The following is a 20,284-nucleotide window of genomic DNA, read 5'->3' on the forward strand; positions in this document are numbered from 1 at the left end:
GAGTGATTCCATCAGAGTTAAAAGTCATAAACCAAGAATTTGGAGCTCGGGAGAAAGATAGAGAGGCTTGAGGAGGAGAAGATGTATCTAAGCTTAGACGTCGATGTTCAGAAAATTGAGGTCGAAAGAGAAAGATTGAGGAAGACCGAGATGACTTGAAGATGCAATATAAGAGGATACAGCTATCAATGAAGAGAGCTAGACTGGGGAAGTCTTTAGAGCAGTGGCAACAAGAGGTTCAAGAAGAAAAAAACCAAAGCCGAGTATTGGGAGAAGAAGTTTCAAGAGATGCATGTGCATAATCAGGCCCTAGAAAAGGAGAATCAAGGATTAAAAACTAAGATGACTGAGCTTGGATGATCTCTTCATCATCACCGAAGTCGTAACTCTGCGGTTGAGTTAAAGGCAAGCCTGGATAAGATCGAGGAAATGAAGCACAATATTGGAGGGTTGGAAGCAGCATTGCAGAACTGTGAGCTACGGATTGAGCAACTTGAGGCAAGAGAAGGACATTGGAAGGGAAAGTTTCACCATTTTTAGGATCAAGTCAGAGATAGGGACTACCTCATGGGATAAGATATAGTATAGATTCGAGAGGTTGCTGATCATTTGCAAGACCTGGCAGCGCAAGCTAATGTATTGAGTACAAAGTATGAGTTAGTGTCAGATAGAGGTCTAGAGTCAGCTTTGTAATTGGATAGGGTTAAAACTCTGGGCCTGAGGGTGAAGGCGTATTTGTAATTCGTTTTGTATAAAGATTTTTGTTTCTTAAATAATGTTTTCTAAAAGAAACTGAATCAAAATCGATATCTTTTTGCATTCATGTATTTGCATCTCATCGCATCATATGCATTCAAATTTATAGAAAGACCCTAATTAGTTAAAATTATTAGGGAGAAAGAGAGAGTGAGAGAAAGAAGAAATCTAGAAGCAACACATCCTTACGGTACACGCGCTAAGATAAAGAATATGGATCAAAGACTTGAGCAGATCTAGAAAGAAATGCAAGAGCAATTACAGGAACAATTGGCGAAAATCCAACAGGAGATGAAGGATCAAATGTTGAAGGCTCAAAGGAATATGATAGCTGAGATGGCTCAACTGCTGAGGGGGGCAATGGATAAAGGAAAAGCCCCTATGACTATCACTGAAGAGGATAATGAGGATCATCCTCTGGGTTTTACCCCACCTCATGTGCAAACTCAACTTGAGGCATATCCCCGAAGGCCGTCCGTCACAATAAGGCCTCAACATGGGCAAGTTGATACTGGAATGCCCATGAATTTCCAAACTGGCTCGGGATCCAACCCGGGAGATAACCCTACCAATCCAGTCATCCCTGATTTAGATGTGGCGGGGAAGGAAGAGATGAGACTCGAATCATCGAGGAAATTAGAGGAACGTTACAGATGGTTAGAGGAGAAATTTAAGGTATTGGAAAACGCTGATAATCGTCAGGGAATTGATGCCAAGGACTTGAGTTTGGTCCCATATTTGGTGCTTCCTCATAAGTTCAAGATGCCCGAGTTTGAGAAGTACAATGGGACTACTTGCCCTGAAGCCCATATCACCATGTTCTATAGACGGATGACTGGCTATGTAAATAATGATCAATTATTGATCCATTGTTTTCAGGATAGTTTGGTTGGGGCAGCAGCTAGGTGGTATAATCAATTGAGTCGCGTAAGGATCAGTTCTTGGAGAGACTTAGCGGAAGCCTTTATGCAGCAATATAATCATGTGACTGACATGACTCCTGATAGAATCACTTTGCAGAACATGGAAAAGAAGCCTAATGAGAGCTTTAGGCAATATGCACAGAGGTGGAAGGAGGTTGCCATGCAAGTTCAACCACCGCTCTTGGAGAAAGAAACTACCATGCTATTCATTAACACTTTAAAAGCCCCATTCATTACTCACATGATTGGAAGTACTACCAAGAGCTTTGTTGATATAGTTATGGCAAGAGAAATGATTGAGAATGCCATAAGGGGTGGTAAGATAGAGGGGGAAACTGTTAAAAGATCGGCCCCAAAAAGGAAAGATAATGAAGTGAACAATACAAGTAGTTATAACTTAAAAGCAATTACGGTTAGTCAACCTAGAGCAACTACAGTTGGGCAACAGGATTCCCAAAAGTAGGGATCTGGTTCAAGACAAACTTCTGAGAAGGTCTTATTTACGCCTATCCCGGTGACGTATCGGGAGCTTTATCAAAGTCTATTTAATGTGCATGCAATAGCTCCTTTTCATTTTAAACCACTGTAACCCCCATATCCCAAATGGTACGATGCAAATGCCAAATGTGAATACCATGCAGGGATATCAGGGCATTCAATCAAAAATTGCACTGGCTTTAAAAAAGCAGTGGAAAGACTGATCAAGATGGGGGTCGTAAAATTCAACGACACCCCTAGTACAGAGAACCCGTTGCCAAACCATGGTGATCAAGGGGTAAACGCAATTGGGGACACTGGTATGAAAAGAATTAAAGAGGACGTGGTTGAGCTAAGAATGTCGATGAAAGTAATATGGGAAGAAATGGTGAAAAGAGAAATGATAATCTTTAAAGAGGGAAATAAAGGAGCAAGGGAATACTACGAGTTCCATGCAGAAAAGGAACACGAGATCTAGGAATGTGATGAGTTTAAGGCTTTGGTACAAAGTCTTATGAATAATAAGGAGCTGGAATTTTATGAAGCTGGCTCAGATGAGAGTCATGTATGTGCATTGGAAGGTGAACCAAAGAATCAAAGAATCAACCGGCCAAGGATCATTATTTCTATACCAAGGAATAATGAAGTTGAGACACAAACAGCATCGAAAGTCAAAATTCACAAACCCGTTTCCTTTCCTTATAAGGATAACAAGAGGGTGCCCTGGAATTATGACTGCAATGTGACAATACCGAAGAGAGAAGATGTAGCTAGTACTTCTAAGGAGGCTCAAGTTGAAGGATCCTACACACGTAGTGGGAAGCGTTATGATACAAAAGGCATCAGAGTTGAGCCTACGAAAGTGAAAGTCTTTGACGTTGAGAAGGAGAATAGGGCTAAGGTACTTGTTAATGAACCAGTAAAAGAAGAAGAAGCTAGAGAGTTTCTAAAATTCCTGAAACACAGTGAGTATAGCATGGTTGAACAATTGCGCAAACAACCAGCTCGTATATCAGTGTTGGCTTTGCTTCTGAGTTCAGAAGTACATCGTGAGGCATTAATGAAAGTGCTCAACGAGACATACGTTACTAATGATATATCTATAAACAAGTTGGATCGATTGGTTAATAACATAAGCGCTGACAACTTTATTTATTTTAATGATGATGAAATCCCACCTGGTCGCATGGGATCAGCTAAAGCTTTGCACATCACCACTCGCTGCAAAGGATATACGTTGCTGAGTGTGCTTATTGATAACGGGTCAGCTTTAAATGTCCTGCCATTGTCCACATTGAATAGATTTCCCATAGACAGTTCTCACATGAAAACATGCCATAATGTAGTGAGGGCATTTGATGGCACAGAAAGAAATGTCATGGAAAGAATTGATATCCCCTTGTTGATCAGACCAAACGTGTATGAGGTAGACTTCTTAATGATGGACATCAAGCCATCTTATAATTGCATGTTGGGGAGGCCTTGGATACATTCGGCAGGAGCGGTACCTTCATCTTTGCATCAGAAACTAAAGCTAGTAACAGACGGACTGCTGGTTACCATAAATGCGGAGGAAGACATCATAGCAGCAGTCACCAATGACGCACCCTATGTAGAGGCAAACGAGGAGGCTGTTGAGTGTTCTTTTTGCTCCATAGAATTTGTTAATGCAACATTTATTTCAGAAGGGAATGAGGTGTCGGTACCTAGGATATCTAGAACCACAAGAATGGGTTTGCAGATGATAGTGGGAAAAGGAGCCTTGCCAGGAGAATGATTGGGAAGATATCTCCAAGAAGGGATTCAAGTTCTAGAACTAAAGGAGAAGAGAGACCGTTTTGGCTTGGGTTTCAAGCTAGATCATAAGCAGAGGAAGAAGGAAATAGAGAAGCGTCAAGAAGGAAGAAGGGCACGTTTAAGAGGAAGAGAAGTAGAGTGGGAACTGATGACGTTCCCTCATATATCACAAACTTTTATATCAGGAGGGATAATTCACCCTGAGAGAGGGTTGCACGAAAAAGGAAATTATCATATCAATGCTATACATAATGAAGAGTCTGAACGAAGAAACCTTGAGGCATTCGTCCTTATGAATCGGGAAGCTCTTTAAATAATTGGGTTGCAAAGGAACTTCCTGTAGTTTTTAAAGATTTTTTAGAGTAATTTTCAGAACACTCTTGTTGCTCTAAAGCCTAGGAGTAGTAAGATTTCATTTGTAAAATAGGCTCATGTTCGGATATTTTCACTTCAATAAAACATGACTTTTGTTATCAATCTGAGTGAATATTCTTTTATACCGATCAATATTCTTTTGAACTCTTTAAATTCTTTCAAATTTTTCATTTCATACATAACACATAAATAAACATTCTTAAAATTCATTCATTCTTTGTACATTCTTTCGTACCCCGCAGGTCCCTAGATATCAATGACATGAGCACTGATACTACAAATCATGAATTCTCTTTTGAGCAAGACATGTGTTTAGAAGAACCTCAGGATTTTGAAGATGACAGGGATTTTGATGTGTCTCCAAATCTATTGAGAATGGTGAAATAAGAGGAGAAACAAATCCTACCCTGCGAGAAAGAGGCAATAGAGAATGTAGTCTTGGAGGAAAGAAAAGAGGTGAAAATAGGCACACATATTGCAAAGGAAACGAGACAATCGTTGTTTTCTTTTATGGATGGCTTCTCGTGGTACAATCAAATAAAGATGCATCCCGAGGACATGGATAACACCACCTTTATAACATAAAGATGCATCCTGAGGACATGGATAAAACCACCTTTATAATATTGTGGGGCACTTTTTGTTACAAGGTAATGCCCTTCGGGCTAAAGAATAGAGGGGCAACATACCAAAGGGCTATGGTGACCTTATTTCACGATATGATGCACAAGGAGATTGAGGTGTATGTTGATGACATGATTGCCAAATCTCGAACAGAGACGGAGCATATTGAAGTATTGAGGAAGTTGTTCCTGAGATTGAGGAAGTTTTGGTTAAAGCTTAATCGGCAATGTGCATCTTCGGAGCTAGGTCGGAGAAGTTATTGGGCTTTGTGGTCAGCACAAAGGGAATAGAAGTTGACTCAGACAAGGTTAGAGCCATACGAGAATTGCCTCCACCACGTACTTGGAAGGAAGTTTGGGGTTTTCTTGGAAGATTGAATTATATCGCTCGGTTTATTTCACAATTAACCGAGAAATGTGATCCTATATTTTTCCTCTTTAGAAAACACAATCAAGGTACTTGGGATGAGGAATGCCAAAATGCTTTTGATAAGGTTAAGCAATATTTGTTAAACGCTCTAGTGTTATCTCCGCCTAGTCCAGATAGACCATTAATTCTGTACTTATTAGTGTTTAGTAATTCTATGGGGTGTGTGCTTGGTCAACGTGACGAGTCAGGAAGAAAAGAGAAGGCGATATATTACCTTAGCAAGAAATTCACAGAGTACATGATGGATGACTCGAAGGTTGAGGCAGTATATGCTATATCATACGACTTGGCTAATTTCGAAACTTGATCCATTAAAGTACATGATGGAGTCAACAGCCCTAAATGGAAGAATGGCAAGGTGGCAAGTACTGCTTTTAGAGTTTGAAATAGTCTATGTGAGTCAAAAGGCTATAAAAGGGAGCGCGATAGCAGAATTCCTGGCTAGCAGAGCTCTAGAAGATTATGAGCCATTGAGCTTTGATTTTCCTAATGAGGAGTTGATGTATGTGGCAACTGTTGAAGAACATCGATGGAAGCTGAACTTTGACGGCGCATCCAACGCGATAGGAAATGGAATTGGGGCAGTCTTGGTATCTCCAAATGGTGATCATTATCCATTTACATGTAAATTGGATTTTGACTGCACAAACAATATGGCCGAGTATGAAGCATGCATCATGGGAATTAGAGAGGCTAAAAGCGAAAAATTAGAACTCGAAGTATAAGGAGACTCTGCGTTGGTAATTTACCAGCTTAGGGGTGAATGGGAGATAAGGGACCCTAAAGTGATTAATTATCGAAAGGTAGTCTTGGGGTTACTTGAGGAATTTGATAATATCACCTTCAATTATCTCCCACGGGATGAAAACTAGATGGCAGATGCTTTAGCAACACTAGCTTCCATGATTAAAGCAAATAAAAAAAGGATGTGAGGCCAATTCAGATGAGTGTTTCTGAGGTTCCAGCTCATTGTTGTAACATTGAAGAGGAGGAAAAGGATGACCATCTTTGGTATCAAGATATATTATGATATGTGAGAAATCGTGAATATCCTGAGCAAACAACCGAGAATGACAAAAGAACCTTGAGGAGGTTAGCCTACGAATATGTACTAGATGGGGACATCCTCTATAGAAGAAGGAAAGATCAGGTGCTTTTGAGATGTGTCGACGATGTGGAAGCCAAACAAATCTTGGAAGAAGTACATGAAGGTGTTTGTGGGGCACATGCTAATGGCTTTACAATGGCAAGGAAAATCATGAGGTTTGGATACTATTGGTCTACTATGGAAGGAGATTGTATCAGCTATGCCAAGAAATGTCATAAATGTCAGATATATGGGGACAAGATTCATGTACCACATTCACCCTTACATGTTATGACTTCTCCATGGCCCTTTTCCATGTGGGGCATGGATGTCATTGGGCCAATATCACCAAAGGCTTCAAATGGGCATCGTTTCATTTTCTTGGTCATTGAATACTTCACGAAATGGGTAGAGGCAGCTTCATATGCTAGTGTTACCAAGTCGGCAGTAAGTCGTTTCTTGAAAAAGGAGATTATTTGTCGGTATGGAATGCCTAAGAGGATCATATCGGACAATCGTTGAACTTGAATAACAGCATGATTGCAGAAGTCTGCAGCCAATTCAAAATCAAACATCATAATTCATCTCCATATCGTCCAAAAATGAATGGGGTAGTGGAAGCTGCCAACAAAAATATCAAGAAGATAGTGGGGAAAATGATTGAGAGCTACAGAGATTGGCATAAGAAATTACCATTTGCATTCTTTGCCTATCGAACGTCCGTCAAAACCTCTACTGGGGCAACTCCTTTCTCATCGGTTTATGGGATGGAGGCAGTGTTACCCATTGAAATGGAAATACCTTCTCTTCAAATTTTGTCAGAGATAAAGCTGGATGAAGCAGAATGGATTCAATTGCGGTATGACCAATTGAACTTGATCGAAGAAAAGAGGCTAAAGGCTATTCGTCATGGTTAGATGTATTAGAAGCGAATGATGCGAGCTTACGACAAGAAAGTTTGTCCAAGAGAATTCCATGAAGGGGACCTTGTATTGAAAAAGTTTTTCCCATACAGAAGAACTTTAGAGGAAAATGGATGCCAAATTGGGAAGGACCATATGTTGTGAAGAAGGCTCGGTGGAGCACTAATTTTGACAAAATGGATGGGAAAAGTTTACCCAATCCAGTGAATTCAGACTCAGTCAAGAAGTACTTTGTCTAAAGAGAAGGGATGCCAAGGTGAAAACCCACAAAAGGCGCTTTGAGACTTCTAAAAAAAAATGGAGAGGCCAAGGTGAAAACCCGCAAAGGCGCCTTGAGACCAAATGGGTTTTGAGTTGAAAACATAAAAGGGCTGCTCAAATTTCGAAAAACATGCAGTGACCTTGCTATACCGGATTTGACAAGAAGTGGAATGTGTTACATACCGGGGCATCAATAAAGTACTTTGGATCTTCTAAACACATGTTAAACTCAAAATAGTCTTCATGGAATTTGTATATAGAGGCCCAAGCTGTGATATGTTGGACATCTGATTTTTGTACTGTTTACTATCTTTGGATTCTTTTTCTTCTCAAAGATATGTTTTCAGATTAATTTCTTGTTGTATTCTGATGATTTGTCTAACTATTTTCAAGATCAAATTATTTGTCTTCCATTATTCATAAAGTGTGTTGCATTGAAATAAAGATTGATAAACTAAATATTTTTACAAATGAAGTTTTGCAAATTACTCTGGAAATCTCTAGATAATACGAGAAACTAAAACAGAACAATTGTTTGAAGAATTCCCATGAGTAAAGGTCAGAGGTACTCGAGGAAATTTCTTCTTCAGTCTAAAAGATGATTGGACAATTCAAACGATTCAATCCTGGGAGAGGATCGTCTCTAGCAGGTCGTAACATTCAAAGAATGGTACAATAGGACTAATTTGATTCAAAGCATATGAGCAGAGTATGATTGATACTTCAATAAAAATAAAGATAGAACTCAGATGAATGAATAAATAAAGGCGTCCAAAATAGGAGTTATTTTCATAACATTTTGTATTATAATTAGGAGCATTTGATTCATTTTGAGCATGGCATCTTAATCATCGGGCATGAGCACATATGCATTCTATAGGTTACGGGACAATGTAGATCACCGATAGCAGATTTGGCATCTCTGTATTGACAGAGAGCAGATCGAAGATGACAGATTTAGTGTCTCGGTATTGACATAGAGTAGATCGAAGATAACAGATTTGGTGTCTCTGTATTTACAGAGAGCAGATCCAAGATGACAGATTTGGCGTCTCAGTATTGATAGAGAGCAGATCAAAGATGACAGATTTGGCATCTCTGTAATGACAGAGAGCAGATTGAAGATAATAGATTTGGCGTCTATGTATTGAAAGAGAGCAGATCAAAGATGACAGATTTGGCTTCTCTGTATTGACAGAGAGCAGATCAAAGATAACAAATTTGGCGTCTTTGTAGTGACAGAGAGCAGATCGAAGATAGCAGATTTGGCGTCTCCGTATTGAAAAAGAGCAGATCGAAGATAATAGATTTGGCGTCTCTGTATTGACAAAGGGCAGGTCGAAGATGATAGATTTGGTGCCTCTATATTAGACGGGGAGCAGATTGAAGATAGCAGATCTGACATTTTTATGCTTACATCTAAGTAGATTGAAGATGACAGATTCGGCTTCTCTTATTAGGCAAGGAGTATAGCAAAGATTTCAGCTTGGCGTTCCTGAGTTTGTAGGGAGCAGGTTGAAGATAGCAGATTTGACATTCTAAAGTTACGGTGAAGAAAGTTTGGAATACCTTTGAGGAAGATAAGGATCAAGATTTTAAGACTTGGCTAGGCCGGACAAATTTGGTCCTTTTATAATCTTTGCTCTATTCCTTTTACATAGTAATAAGCAAAGAGGGGCAGCTATAATAGCCCAAATTTTCCGGGCCCATAAAATAAATAAATGAAAAAAAACAAAAATTGAAGAAATAATAAAAGTTTTTACTGTCCATTTACAAAACCCAAAATTGTTAGCCCATTTACATAGCCCAAATACCTAAAGACCCATTAACCCTATACCCGGTTACACCCATTAAACCTCCTAACCCATCAAATAAGCACGTCCCAAATGGCCCAAATAGCTAGAAGAAGTCAAAAGCCTAGGGTTTCTGAAACCCTAGGCGCCGCAAGCACCAGATGAAGGCCCCTAAACCCGCGACGCAATTGGTGCGCCAATCCCACCACCGGCACCCCATTGTCGCCTCAATCAGTGCACCAGTGAATAGTCATCATCGCCCGATCGTCACTATTTTCTCGTCATCACCTGCAAAAAGGGAAAGAAAAAACACAGCAAATATGGCAAGGAATTGAACAGAAAAAATACCAAATTTGTACTTAGAAAATAGGGGCTATAAAGACTGAATATCTTCACTGTAATATACACAAAAAAAAAAGATACACGCATATATACATAGAAGAAAGAAATAAGAGCAGTTGATTTTCTGAAAAAGGTGATTTAGTTAAATATTTTTCCTTGTAGCTTTTTTTCTCTCTGTTCAACACATATGAATCGTTTTTTCTAAAAAACTGTTAGTATTTAGAAAATGGAAAAGATTACCTGTGATTTGCCCAAAAATGAGGGCTTTTAATCTTCTAAATCGCCGTGTATGGCAGCGCATGTGGCACGTGTGTGCGTTCAGCCCAGTGGTCGAAGGCCGGAGCTGGAGGGCTCTTTTTTTCTCCTCTTTCAGAGGATTTCAAGTTTTTTAAAAAAAACAGCTTTAACAAAATGAATTTTAGGCCAAAATGTAACCTATATAGTATTACAAAAACGGCGTCATTTTGCTTAGTTTAATAAGCACTAAAATGGCACCGTTCAAATAGAAGATCCGCGCGTTGACCCGTGACCCGGGAAGGATCCGCGTGTTTTTGGTAAATGGGCAAATTGCCCAATTGATCCTTCCGCATTTTTAAAATTTATAATTCTTTTTTATTTTTATTTTAAATTGCCCCTAACCTTTTACATTTATTTCAATTTAGTCCCAATGGCCATTATAAAGCCTATTCTGAGAACGATGTCGTTTTTGGGATTAGGGCTAATTGCCCAGTGAGTCCCTTAGATTTTGGTGTGCATCTCAATTAGGCCCGAATTCTTTATTATTTGTGATTAACCCTAGATTTTTAAATTAAATTCAATTTTAATCCTTTTATATATATATATTTAATTTATTTTAAATACTATATGTATTATTTATTTTTATAAACATTAGTTACATGTAAAAATAGTATATATATTATTTTATTTATATATTATTTATCATATTATTTATATTATTATACATTTTATTTATAAATTTTATTATATGTTATATATTTTACTATATATACTATTCCTTACATTTTTATTTTATTATAAATTATATATTATTTTATTATTCATTAATTATGTAAAATTTTAAAAATTTTGTAAATTATTATTAAATAATACATATATTGTTATTAAATATTTAATATCTAATATTTTTAAATTTACTATAAAATTTTGTTCCTATTTAACACATTTTTATTATTATTATTATATAATGTAGTTATTATATCATGTAGTGTCCTTTATATATATATATATATATTTTTAACACTTCATCTATTTTTTAAATTGTATTTGTTTTCTTATCTTTATTTTTAATTTATATGTTCATATTTTGTTTATTATTTTGTATCTTTTTGTATTTATTTAATATTGTTTTAGTATGCTAATGTTATCTCACCAACTATTTGTTATTTTTATGTTATTTATTGTTTATCATATTTGCATAAAATTGATTATTTGTGTTATTTTAAGTTATATTTGCATAAAATATTGTTATTTATTAAGTAATTTATATATTCATTTTTTTCTATGTTATATTTTGCATGAAATATTATTATGTATGTATTATGTAATCTATATTGTTATGTTCATTGTTTTCTATGATTATATCTCGCATGAAATGATAATGCATATTATGAAATTTATGTCATTATTTATCATTTTCTATGTTATACTTGCATGAATTGTTAAAGTATGTATCATATAGTTTATATTATTTAGTATCGATACCTTGTAATGTGTTAAATACATCATTGTCATAAAATCTATATTTCATTTAACCCGAAAGAATTTTAAAAAATAGGGCAATGTTTTTTTTTGGTATTTAGGAATTCGGGAAGTAGTGCCCTAACATGCTGGGTTGCAATTTCTCGTTTGTCTAAATGTCTAAAAAGTATTTTTTTAAATAAATTTTGTAAAACAGACGATGATTTCAGTTACGAAAGTTTAGGAATATTGTGTCCAATCATGGTGGATGTAATGTTTGTACTCTTTCGAAGCGAAGGAATCTTGATTTTAACTCAAATTATTACGGTTTCAAAAAAGAGATCTTATTTCTAAATTCCTTCAAACTTTTGACATTAAGACAAAACTATTCAATTTGGTACCAATTTTAGGCGTTGCGAGGGTGCTAACCCTTCCTCGTACGTAACCAACTCCCGAACCTGTTTTCTCACAATTTCGTAGACCAAAATGTTTTATAAGGTGATCCAATCACACTTAAAAAGGTTGGTGGCGACTCTCGTTTTCAAAATACCCCTTCCACTTTTAAAAGGGTTTTCGACAGCGACGGAAATGTGCAAGTGTACACAATCGCAACAAGTAATAAAGTGACAAGTAAATGTCGAGTTATCGTACCCACAGGGTCTGGGAAAAGAATTATTTATGAATGCTATTTAAAACACTTTGGTGAAGAAAAATATCTTGTTTGAAGAGGGTGATTAAAAACTAAGATTTTAAACTAAGTAAACTAAAGAAATAAATCTCAAATGCACAATTTCAAAATATGACTTAATCAAGATGACATAATTGTGTTGATTTAATTACATTTTTTTAACTTAGAATTATTAAACTAATGCTTATGTTGTTACGAATAAATTCACAGCAACTCGGTAATTTGCTAACTTATGAACATATTCACCTACACAAATTCATTCATCTCTTAACATATCCCTATGGTAATTCAAACGATTAAATAGATTTTAACAAGCAAACATATTATGGCACATACATACTCATTAAATTGAACTAATCTCTTGCATATCCCTATGTCAATTCAAACGATTAATTAAATCTAATAAGCACTAAAAGACTATGTGAGGTAACAAGGTATTCTTACCTTGAACAGTTTAATCACAATAATCTTGCAAGTTATGCAAGGCAAGTGTATCGCCAGATACATTGCTAATTTAACCTTTAGCTACTTTAGAAGAATAAACATGCACTAATTAAGTATTGTGTCCATTAATTACAATTTCAATCCATTTAAAAAATTAATTCATTAGCTACCTCAAAATTGTAATGCAAGAATAACTTAGGCATGATTTACTTAATCAAGCATTTTATCGAGTCCTATGACAACATAAACACAATTTTAATAATTTAAGCAGATGAAATGCAATCAAACCAACACGAATCAATTCAAGCTAAACTGATTAAATTAACCATTTCAACAACATAAATATTTATAGATATGTTCATCATAACAACAACAAAAATTAAAGAGATAGGGAACGAGAATCAAATTCGATGTTTTTCCGAGGCTTGACAAAGTTGCTCCATTCTTTGTTCTTTGTTGTCCTCGCCGATCAAGGCTTCTATGAACACTCAATTGCTGCTCCAAAATTGCTGAAGAAGAACCCTTTTCCAAGGGGAGAAATCGACACAAGAGCAAGGGACTTGAAATGGGAAAATGAGAGGAGAAAGTGAGAGAGGAGAGAAAAGATGCGAATGAATTGAGGTGTGCCTTGAATGAGCAGCCAAGGGGGTTTTATAGCTGAATGTGGAAGCTAATATTTGATAAAAATAACAGCCAAAGAGCCACCCTTGGCTGCCCATCTATGTGGCAAAGTTGATGGCTTCAACTTTGCTAAATATGGATTGGGGCAAATCCATAAAGCCACCGATTGTGGAGGGGCTTGAATGCAACTTTGACAAGTCTTCAAGGGCTCCTTTGCAAGCTTAATTAATCAGCTAATAAGCTGATTTGGGTCAGCATATTGACGGTTTTGGGCTGCCCAATCCTTGGCCAGTTCAGTTCAATCGGTTCGGTTCAACTGGACCAATTTTTTCCACAATTAATTAATAATAATTTATTTAGCCCAAATTAAATTGGTTATAAATTAAAATTAATTATATTATGAATAAATACACATAATTGGACCGTCTTAGTCTGAAAATTAATTCACCTCAATACTTCAAATTACTTCTCGATTTTGTGCTTCTAGTAGTGTTTGTCGAGCTATTTTTCGCCCTTTGTGCAAATCTGTCGAAAATAACCAAAATTTATCAAAAAATAATTATAAAATTAACTAAATTTCAACATGCTCATATTTTAAGTGCACTTTAATTATTTTATAAAAATTAATTATTTTCCGACAAGAATTTAATCAAATTCGCATGAATTTAAGTTAAAAAGGGTATGAAAAAGTGTGTAAATTTTTGTGTTTCCAGCTAGTTGCTCATGGTTACACTCAAAAAGAAGGAATAGACTATGATGAAACATATTCTTCCGTAGCTAGGATGGAAAACATTAGAATGCTTTTAGATTTTGCATACTTAAATGATTTTAAAGTGTACCAAATGGATATTAAAAGTACCTTTCTAAATGATTTTATAAATAAAGAAGTGCATGTTGAACAACCACGATATAGAATATTCAAAATTTCCAAATCATGTTTTCAAACTTTCAAAAGCTTTATATAGTTTGAAACAAGTTCCTAGAGCTTGGTATGAAAGACCATCTAATTTTTTAATTGAAAAAGACTTTTGTAAAGGAAAGGTTGACACAACACTTTTTATTAAAAGAAAAGATAAGGATTTATTAGTGGTTCAAATGTATGTTGATATTATTTTTGGAGCTACTATTGATCTTTTTTGTCAAGATTTTTCAAAGCTAATACAATGTGAATTTGAGATGAGCATGATGGGATAACTAAACTTCTTTTTGAGACTCCAAGTCAAGTAAAGGAAGGATGGCATCTTCATCAATCAAGATAATTACACAAAGGAAATAGTCAAGAAGTTTGGGATGGACAATCTCAAATCACAAGCTACACTCACTAGCTCTTCTACAAATTTTGACAAAGATGAAGAAGTTAAATGTGTCGATACAAAATTATATAGGTCAATGATTGGTTTTTTGCTTTATCTTACTTATTTGCTAAATATCAATCTTACCTTAAGGAATCTTATTTACAAGCCATTAAGAGAATTTTTAGGTACCTTAGAGACACCCTAATTTAGGCCTTTGGTATCCTAGAGACTTTTATTTAGCTTGCATGCTTTCTCGAATGTGAATTTTGGAGGTTGTAAACTAGATAGAAAGATTACCTTCGGTACTTGTCAATTCTTAGGCAACATGATAATTTCATGGTTTTCAAAGAAATAAAATAGTTTTGCATTTTCTACCACCAACGTGGAATACATTTTTGTCACTACTTGTTGTGCTTAAGTTTAATGGAGGAAACAACAACTTATGGACTATGAAATTGATGTAGATACCATTCCTATCAAGTGTGACAATACTAGTGTTATTTGTCTCACTAAAAATATGATCCAACATTCTAAGACTAAGTGCATTGAAATAAGACATCATTTCACTAGAAATCATGTCCAAAAGGGAGATGTAGATCTAGAATTTTTTGAAACCTTAAAACAATTAGCTGATATTTTTACTAAGACATTAGATAAGGAAATATTTTGGACCTTAGAGGAGAATTAGGTATTACTACCTTACGTTAATCTTGTTTTCAAATGAATTTTTGCACTCCGTTGTTTTTCAAAATGTTTTATGACTTAAAATTGATTGCAAAAGTATATATGCATGATTTATATGACTATTATGTGCAATAAATTAAAGGTGTTAATGTTGCATGTTTAGTCTATTTTGACCTATTTGGTCTAGTTTACATAATTTTTAAATGCCTATGTATGCTAAATTAGACTTTACTTGATGTAAATGTTCAAATTTTTCATATTTTATGATTTGTGATTCAATACATTAGGCTTTTTATTCTATACAATTAGTTGTATGAAATCATTAGAAATGGCCAAAATGATTGCATCCTTTGAGCTATTTTTCTTTTCCTATTTCTATATGATTGCACCTTAATATTTATTTGGTATTTTAAGATACCTTAATGTTTATTTGCAAATGTCAGTTTACTTGTTCTAATATATATGTTTGGACTAACCACTTTCTTTTCCTTTTAAGTTTTTATTTGTTTATTTTTTATATAACAAAAAGCGAGGAGAAAGAAAGGTAAATTTAATTTGTATTCTGTAGATTATTTTTTAATGATTAACTATTTAATGCCAACACCTATGTGACCAGTTTTTCACACTCAAATTATAAAATCAAGTCATTGATTCAAATTGAACGTAGAAAATTCAAAAACAAGTTTACCAATATATTTTGTTATATCAAAAATATGGAGATTGTTAAATTAGCTTTATTTAATAAATTATTTTGATATAACAAACAAAAATATTTTTAAATAAAGTTTTTTTTGAACAAATAAGTTAAAAAGTTCAAAGCATAAAAATCATTTCAAGACTACCAAACATGTTAGAAAATGTTTTGAACACTTCGAGAAAGTTTGGACAAAGTTCCAAAATGGTTTAAACATTTTTAACTCAATTGAAACATTTTTAAATCGATTTAAAAACTACTCCCTATAAACTGTATCAATACCGTTCATAAAGTATCGATACCCACACAACTTTCATCAATACATTTTTCAAGATTGATATCAATCTTGTTTACTGACTTGAAACAAAAATTGAACAATCACAAAAAGTATCGATACCTATTCTATTTTTATTGATACCATTTTTGCATTCGGACTTGATAATTTTTCAAAAAATTACAAAACGTATCGGTACCTTTTACTAGGTATCAATGAAATGTCTTTAGTATCATTGTAAACTAACTTTAACGCTTACTTAATAAGGCATTAAATGATACTAGTATGAGTACTTGTAGAAAAAGTATTGGTACTTTTTGTTGCTGGTGAATTTAATGATTTGATATTTTCATCCCCAATGACTCAATTTATTTTCTCAACAAACACTGTAACATCTCGCCCTGTGAAGCCCTCATCCTCGAGTGTTTTTATAGGAATAAAAAATTTAGAATAATTTTTGGGTAAGTCAAGTGTTGGATTTAATTAAGAGGTTGAAATCTATAAATATGCCTTTGGGCAAAATCTTAGTTAGGTGAATAAGTCAAAAGGAAGCAGGGGCGTGGTTCTAACCACCCAAACAATATTTGGAAGATAGATTGGGGGAACTAAAAACATTGGGATATTAAGTGAAAATATCTTAGAGAGTGAAACATCTCTAGGATTGAAATTTGGTAAATTGTAAAGGAATTTCGAGTAATGGAGAATATCGTCATAAGGTGTTGCATCCCAACTTTGGCTAGTTAGGTGTTGGTTATATTCTAGTGAGATGTTTAGGAACGAACGATGGAATTGACCGAAAATATTTATTTATACATATAACTTTGGATTGTTGTACATGTTTCCTTACCGTTGTAAACCACCCATATGGCAGGTAAAGTAAGATTGTGATGTGTGTTTAGTTTCCATAGGGGAAAAGGTTGTATATTTATGTAATCAAGAATTGCAAGATGATTTTTCCTCCTCCTTCATTGAGGAAAAGTTATTTGGTCTATATCTAAAGAAATCTGAAGTACTTCCTTTATTCACGAAAGCTAAGGGTTGATCTGGATTCTCACCTATGGGTACTTCATATGAAGGTAAGGTTTGTAATCTTCCATGCTATGTTGTAAAAGAGTAGGTATGTTTCTATTTGGTAAGGTTGAGAACCTAAAGATTTATTTGGGGTATATGGGTGGGTCTTGAAGAGGTTCTATGTTATGAAGCAATAATTGCCACTGGTCGTCCGATAGAAGTTTGGATATAGAGTTTGGAGCTAAAAAGGGGGTAAAAATCAGATGAGTCCTTAGGCTGACTCTTATATGTAGTATGTATGTTCTATAAACTTCTATACTAAGTGGCCAAAACATGTGATCGAAACTAGTAAAGTATCTTGTGATGAATCTGAGAGTCATGTGGCCAAAGCATGTATGCCTAGTAAGCATAAGAATGTTTGTCTTGAGTGAGCCAATGCATGATGAGTCTGTGTCTATCTCCAGAGTCATCTCAAGGGATACGTCAAGACTAAAAGCACGAATCTCTGAAAGGACAAGTCCATGGGCATGGTGTTAAAGACCATATCGTGTAAGATCGTAAATGGTGGATTATGGTGTCATATGGGAAGAAGACCATATTATGTAAAACTATAATTTGGGGTTATGGAATCATATGTAAAAAATAAAAGAAGGTTATTGCATAATATGGTTTTCTTTGTGTCTTAGGACAATGAGGGAAAACATCACTAAGTGCGAGTCTAGGAAAATCCCTATCGCCTAAATCACCAGGAGAAGGAATCATTTGTGGTGAGTACTGAATGTTAAGGATTGCCTTTGTTGTAAAACTCTAGACAGGAAAGCCTTTGTGGTGAGTATTGAATGTTAAGGAATGCCTTTAAGGCAAAACTCTAGATAGGAAAGTTTTATAAGCAGTGTTAAGACTAACTGCATATAGTATTAAGGTATGGATAGAGAAGTAAGAGTGTGCCAATGTAAGTGGCAAGCCAAGAGTATTCAGTCTGTTGGGTTTTTAAAGAGGGAATGGTTAAGGGAATCATGAGAGGTAAAAGATGATCTTGGTATATAGCGTGATACCTATGGCATAATGAATGGAACCTTATAGATGTACTTACTGAGAACAAATCGAAGAAATGATACAAGGAGATAGAGGAAATGGAGTTTTCGAATATGATCCAGGTAAAAGAAGGTTTACTCACTAAGTACGCATGAACTTACTTTTGTGTTTTTATGTCACAGGTACACTGAGATAGGACTATGCCTAGAGGGACGATGCCAGTGCTACTTCAAGGGTGTGGCAAGTTGGCTATTGTGCATATAGAGCATTATTTGGCTGGTGTGATTGAGGTTAATAAAATTAACGAAATAAGTTAAGAGATTCACTTGTAAATCCCTATAATAGGTACCAAATATGTTGATGAACCTATTGAAATCAGTATCACCAACTAGAGGTAAATGATTAGAACTATGTAATTGAGTCGCACCATCATTATTTAAAGTCCATCATGGCCAATGTAATTATATACTATGCCTAAGATGAAATTCAGTTAGAAGATTTTTCAAATGAGTTGTAAATTTTTTATAAGTTTGTCAAAAGTTTGTAACAAAAAAGTGTAACACCCGATATCTGGATCTGGTGGATCGGATTGAGTTTAGGATGTTACAAGTTTTGTATTAAACCCTAGGTTTAGTTTATTCTCGGATAATGAAAGATGAAGAAGCCCTGTAGGCATAACGCACCTATCTTGGAAGAGTCTCTTAGGTATGTGTAGATAGTTTTTTTTTTGTATGTAATTTAAATAATGTAAAGGAAAGGGTAAATAAGTGATACGTGATATGCGTGAGAGGTTTTAAATATTTATAATGAATCGTTCTTGAAACTAACTATTATCACGATGAAGGCAAGTGTACCTATCTTATAGTAGTATAGTTTTAGCAAGACCAATTGTCGAACCCAAAGAAACTAAAAGTACCAGTAATGACTGTCTTTTTATTATCTAGCCTAAGAATAATGTGGTTTGTTTTAACTAGCTAATTAACTAAACTAAGAATTCACAGAAAATAGAATTGGGGAATTACTGTTGGAAAACTCGATTGATTGAGACAATACCTAAGGAAAAATCCACCTAGACTTCACTTGTTATTTGACTCTAAATCGGAAGATTTATTCATTTGACTTGAATCGTAGAAATCCCTAAGTTATATTATTATCTCTCTCGATACTAACAACGTCTAAACCTAGGCTAAATAATTGAAAGCTCTTTCTAATTAACTCCCTAGGGTTGCATTAACTCGATCTATGGATCCTCTTATTAGGTTTCACCCTAATCCGACAAAATCTTGTCACCCTATCTCTAGGCGCACAACCAACTCCGCTTAATTATGAAAAATGTACTCTTAGACAGGGTCTATTCCTCCTCTGAATAAGAGCTTAACATGAATTAATATCCTGAAATATCAAAACAAGAATTAAGAACACATAATTAAGAACAAGTCAAATATTTATCATGTAATTCAGATAATAATAACAAGATCTGTCTTAGGTTTCATTCCCCTTAGGTATTTAGGCGTTTTAGTTCATAACTAAAAAGGTAAATATCTTAGAAGAATAATGAATACAAAACATAAAGAAAAACCCAAAACTCCTGAAGGGAAATTAAGGGGAGATCTTCAGTCTTAATGATGAATCCGACTTCTAAGATGGATCAATCAGCTTTCCTTGAGCAGTTCCCTGCTTCCCCCTTTGTGTGTCGTCTTTCCTCCTCTTCTAGGGTGTATTTATAGGATTTGAAATGCCTAAGAACCCTCAAAATTGGCCTTTTTTGAATTGGACTAAACTTGGGCTCAGCAGGGACACGCCCGTGTGCTATTACTTCAGGCCGTGGTCAAGCCTGTTAAATAGGCACAGGCGTGTGGTCCACCCATGCGAGGAGGTCCAGGCCGTGTTGATTTCGTACGTTAGCCCATTTTCTCCGTTTTTAGCCCGTTTCTCGTTCCTTTCACTCTCCTATGCTCACCTAAGTATAAAACATGAATTTAAGGCATTAAGAACATCGAATTCACCAATTTTAAGGAAAAATCATTAATAAAATGTGCTAAGCAAGGGATAG

At 35.2% G+C, this 20,284-nt stretch overlaps 1 protein-coding gene across 1 annotated transcript; it reads left to right on the forward strand.

Annotated features, from left to right (window-relative positions):
* The first annotated feature begins 2,670 nt into the window (after positions 1-2,670).
* LOC108472113 (uncharacterized) lies at positions 2,671-3,933 on the forward strand. Its single transcript, XM_017773630.1, has one exon. It carries the CDS (start codon positions 2,671-2,673, stop codon positions 3,931-3,933), a length of 1,263 nt encoding a protein of 420 aa, XP_017629119.1.
* Positions 3,934-20,284: the final 16,351 nt, after the last annotated feature.

Source organism: Gossypium arboreum, chromosome 13, assembly GCF_025698485.1.
Source record: "Gossypium arboreum isolate Shixiya-1 chromosome 13, ASM2569848v2, whole genome shotgun sequence".
NCBI lineage: Eukaryota > Viridiplantae > Streptophyta > Magnoliopsida > Malvales > Malvaceae > Gossypium > Gossypium arboreum.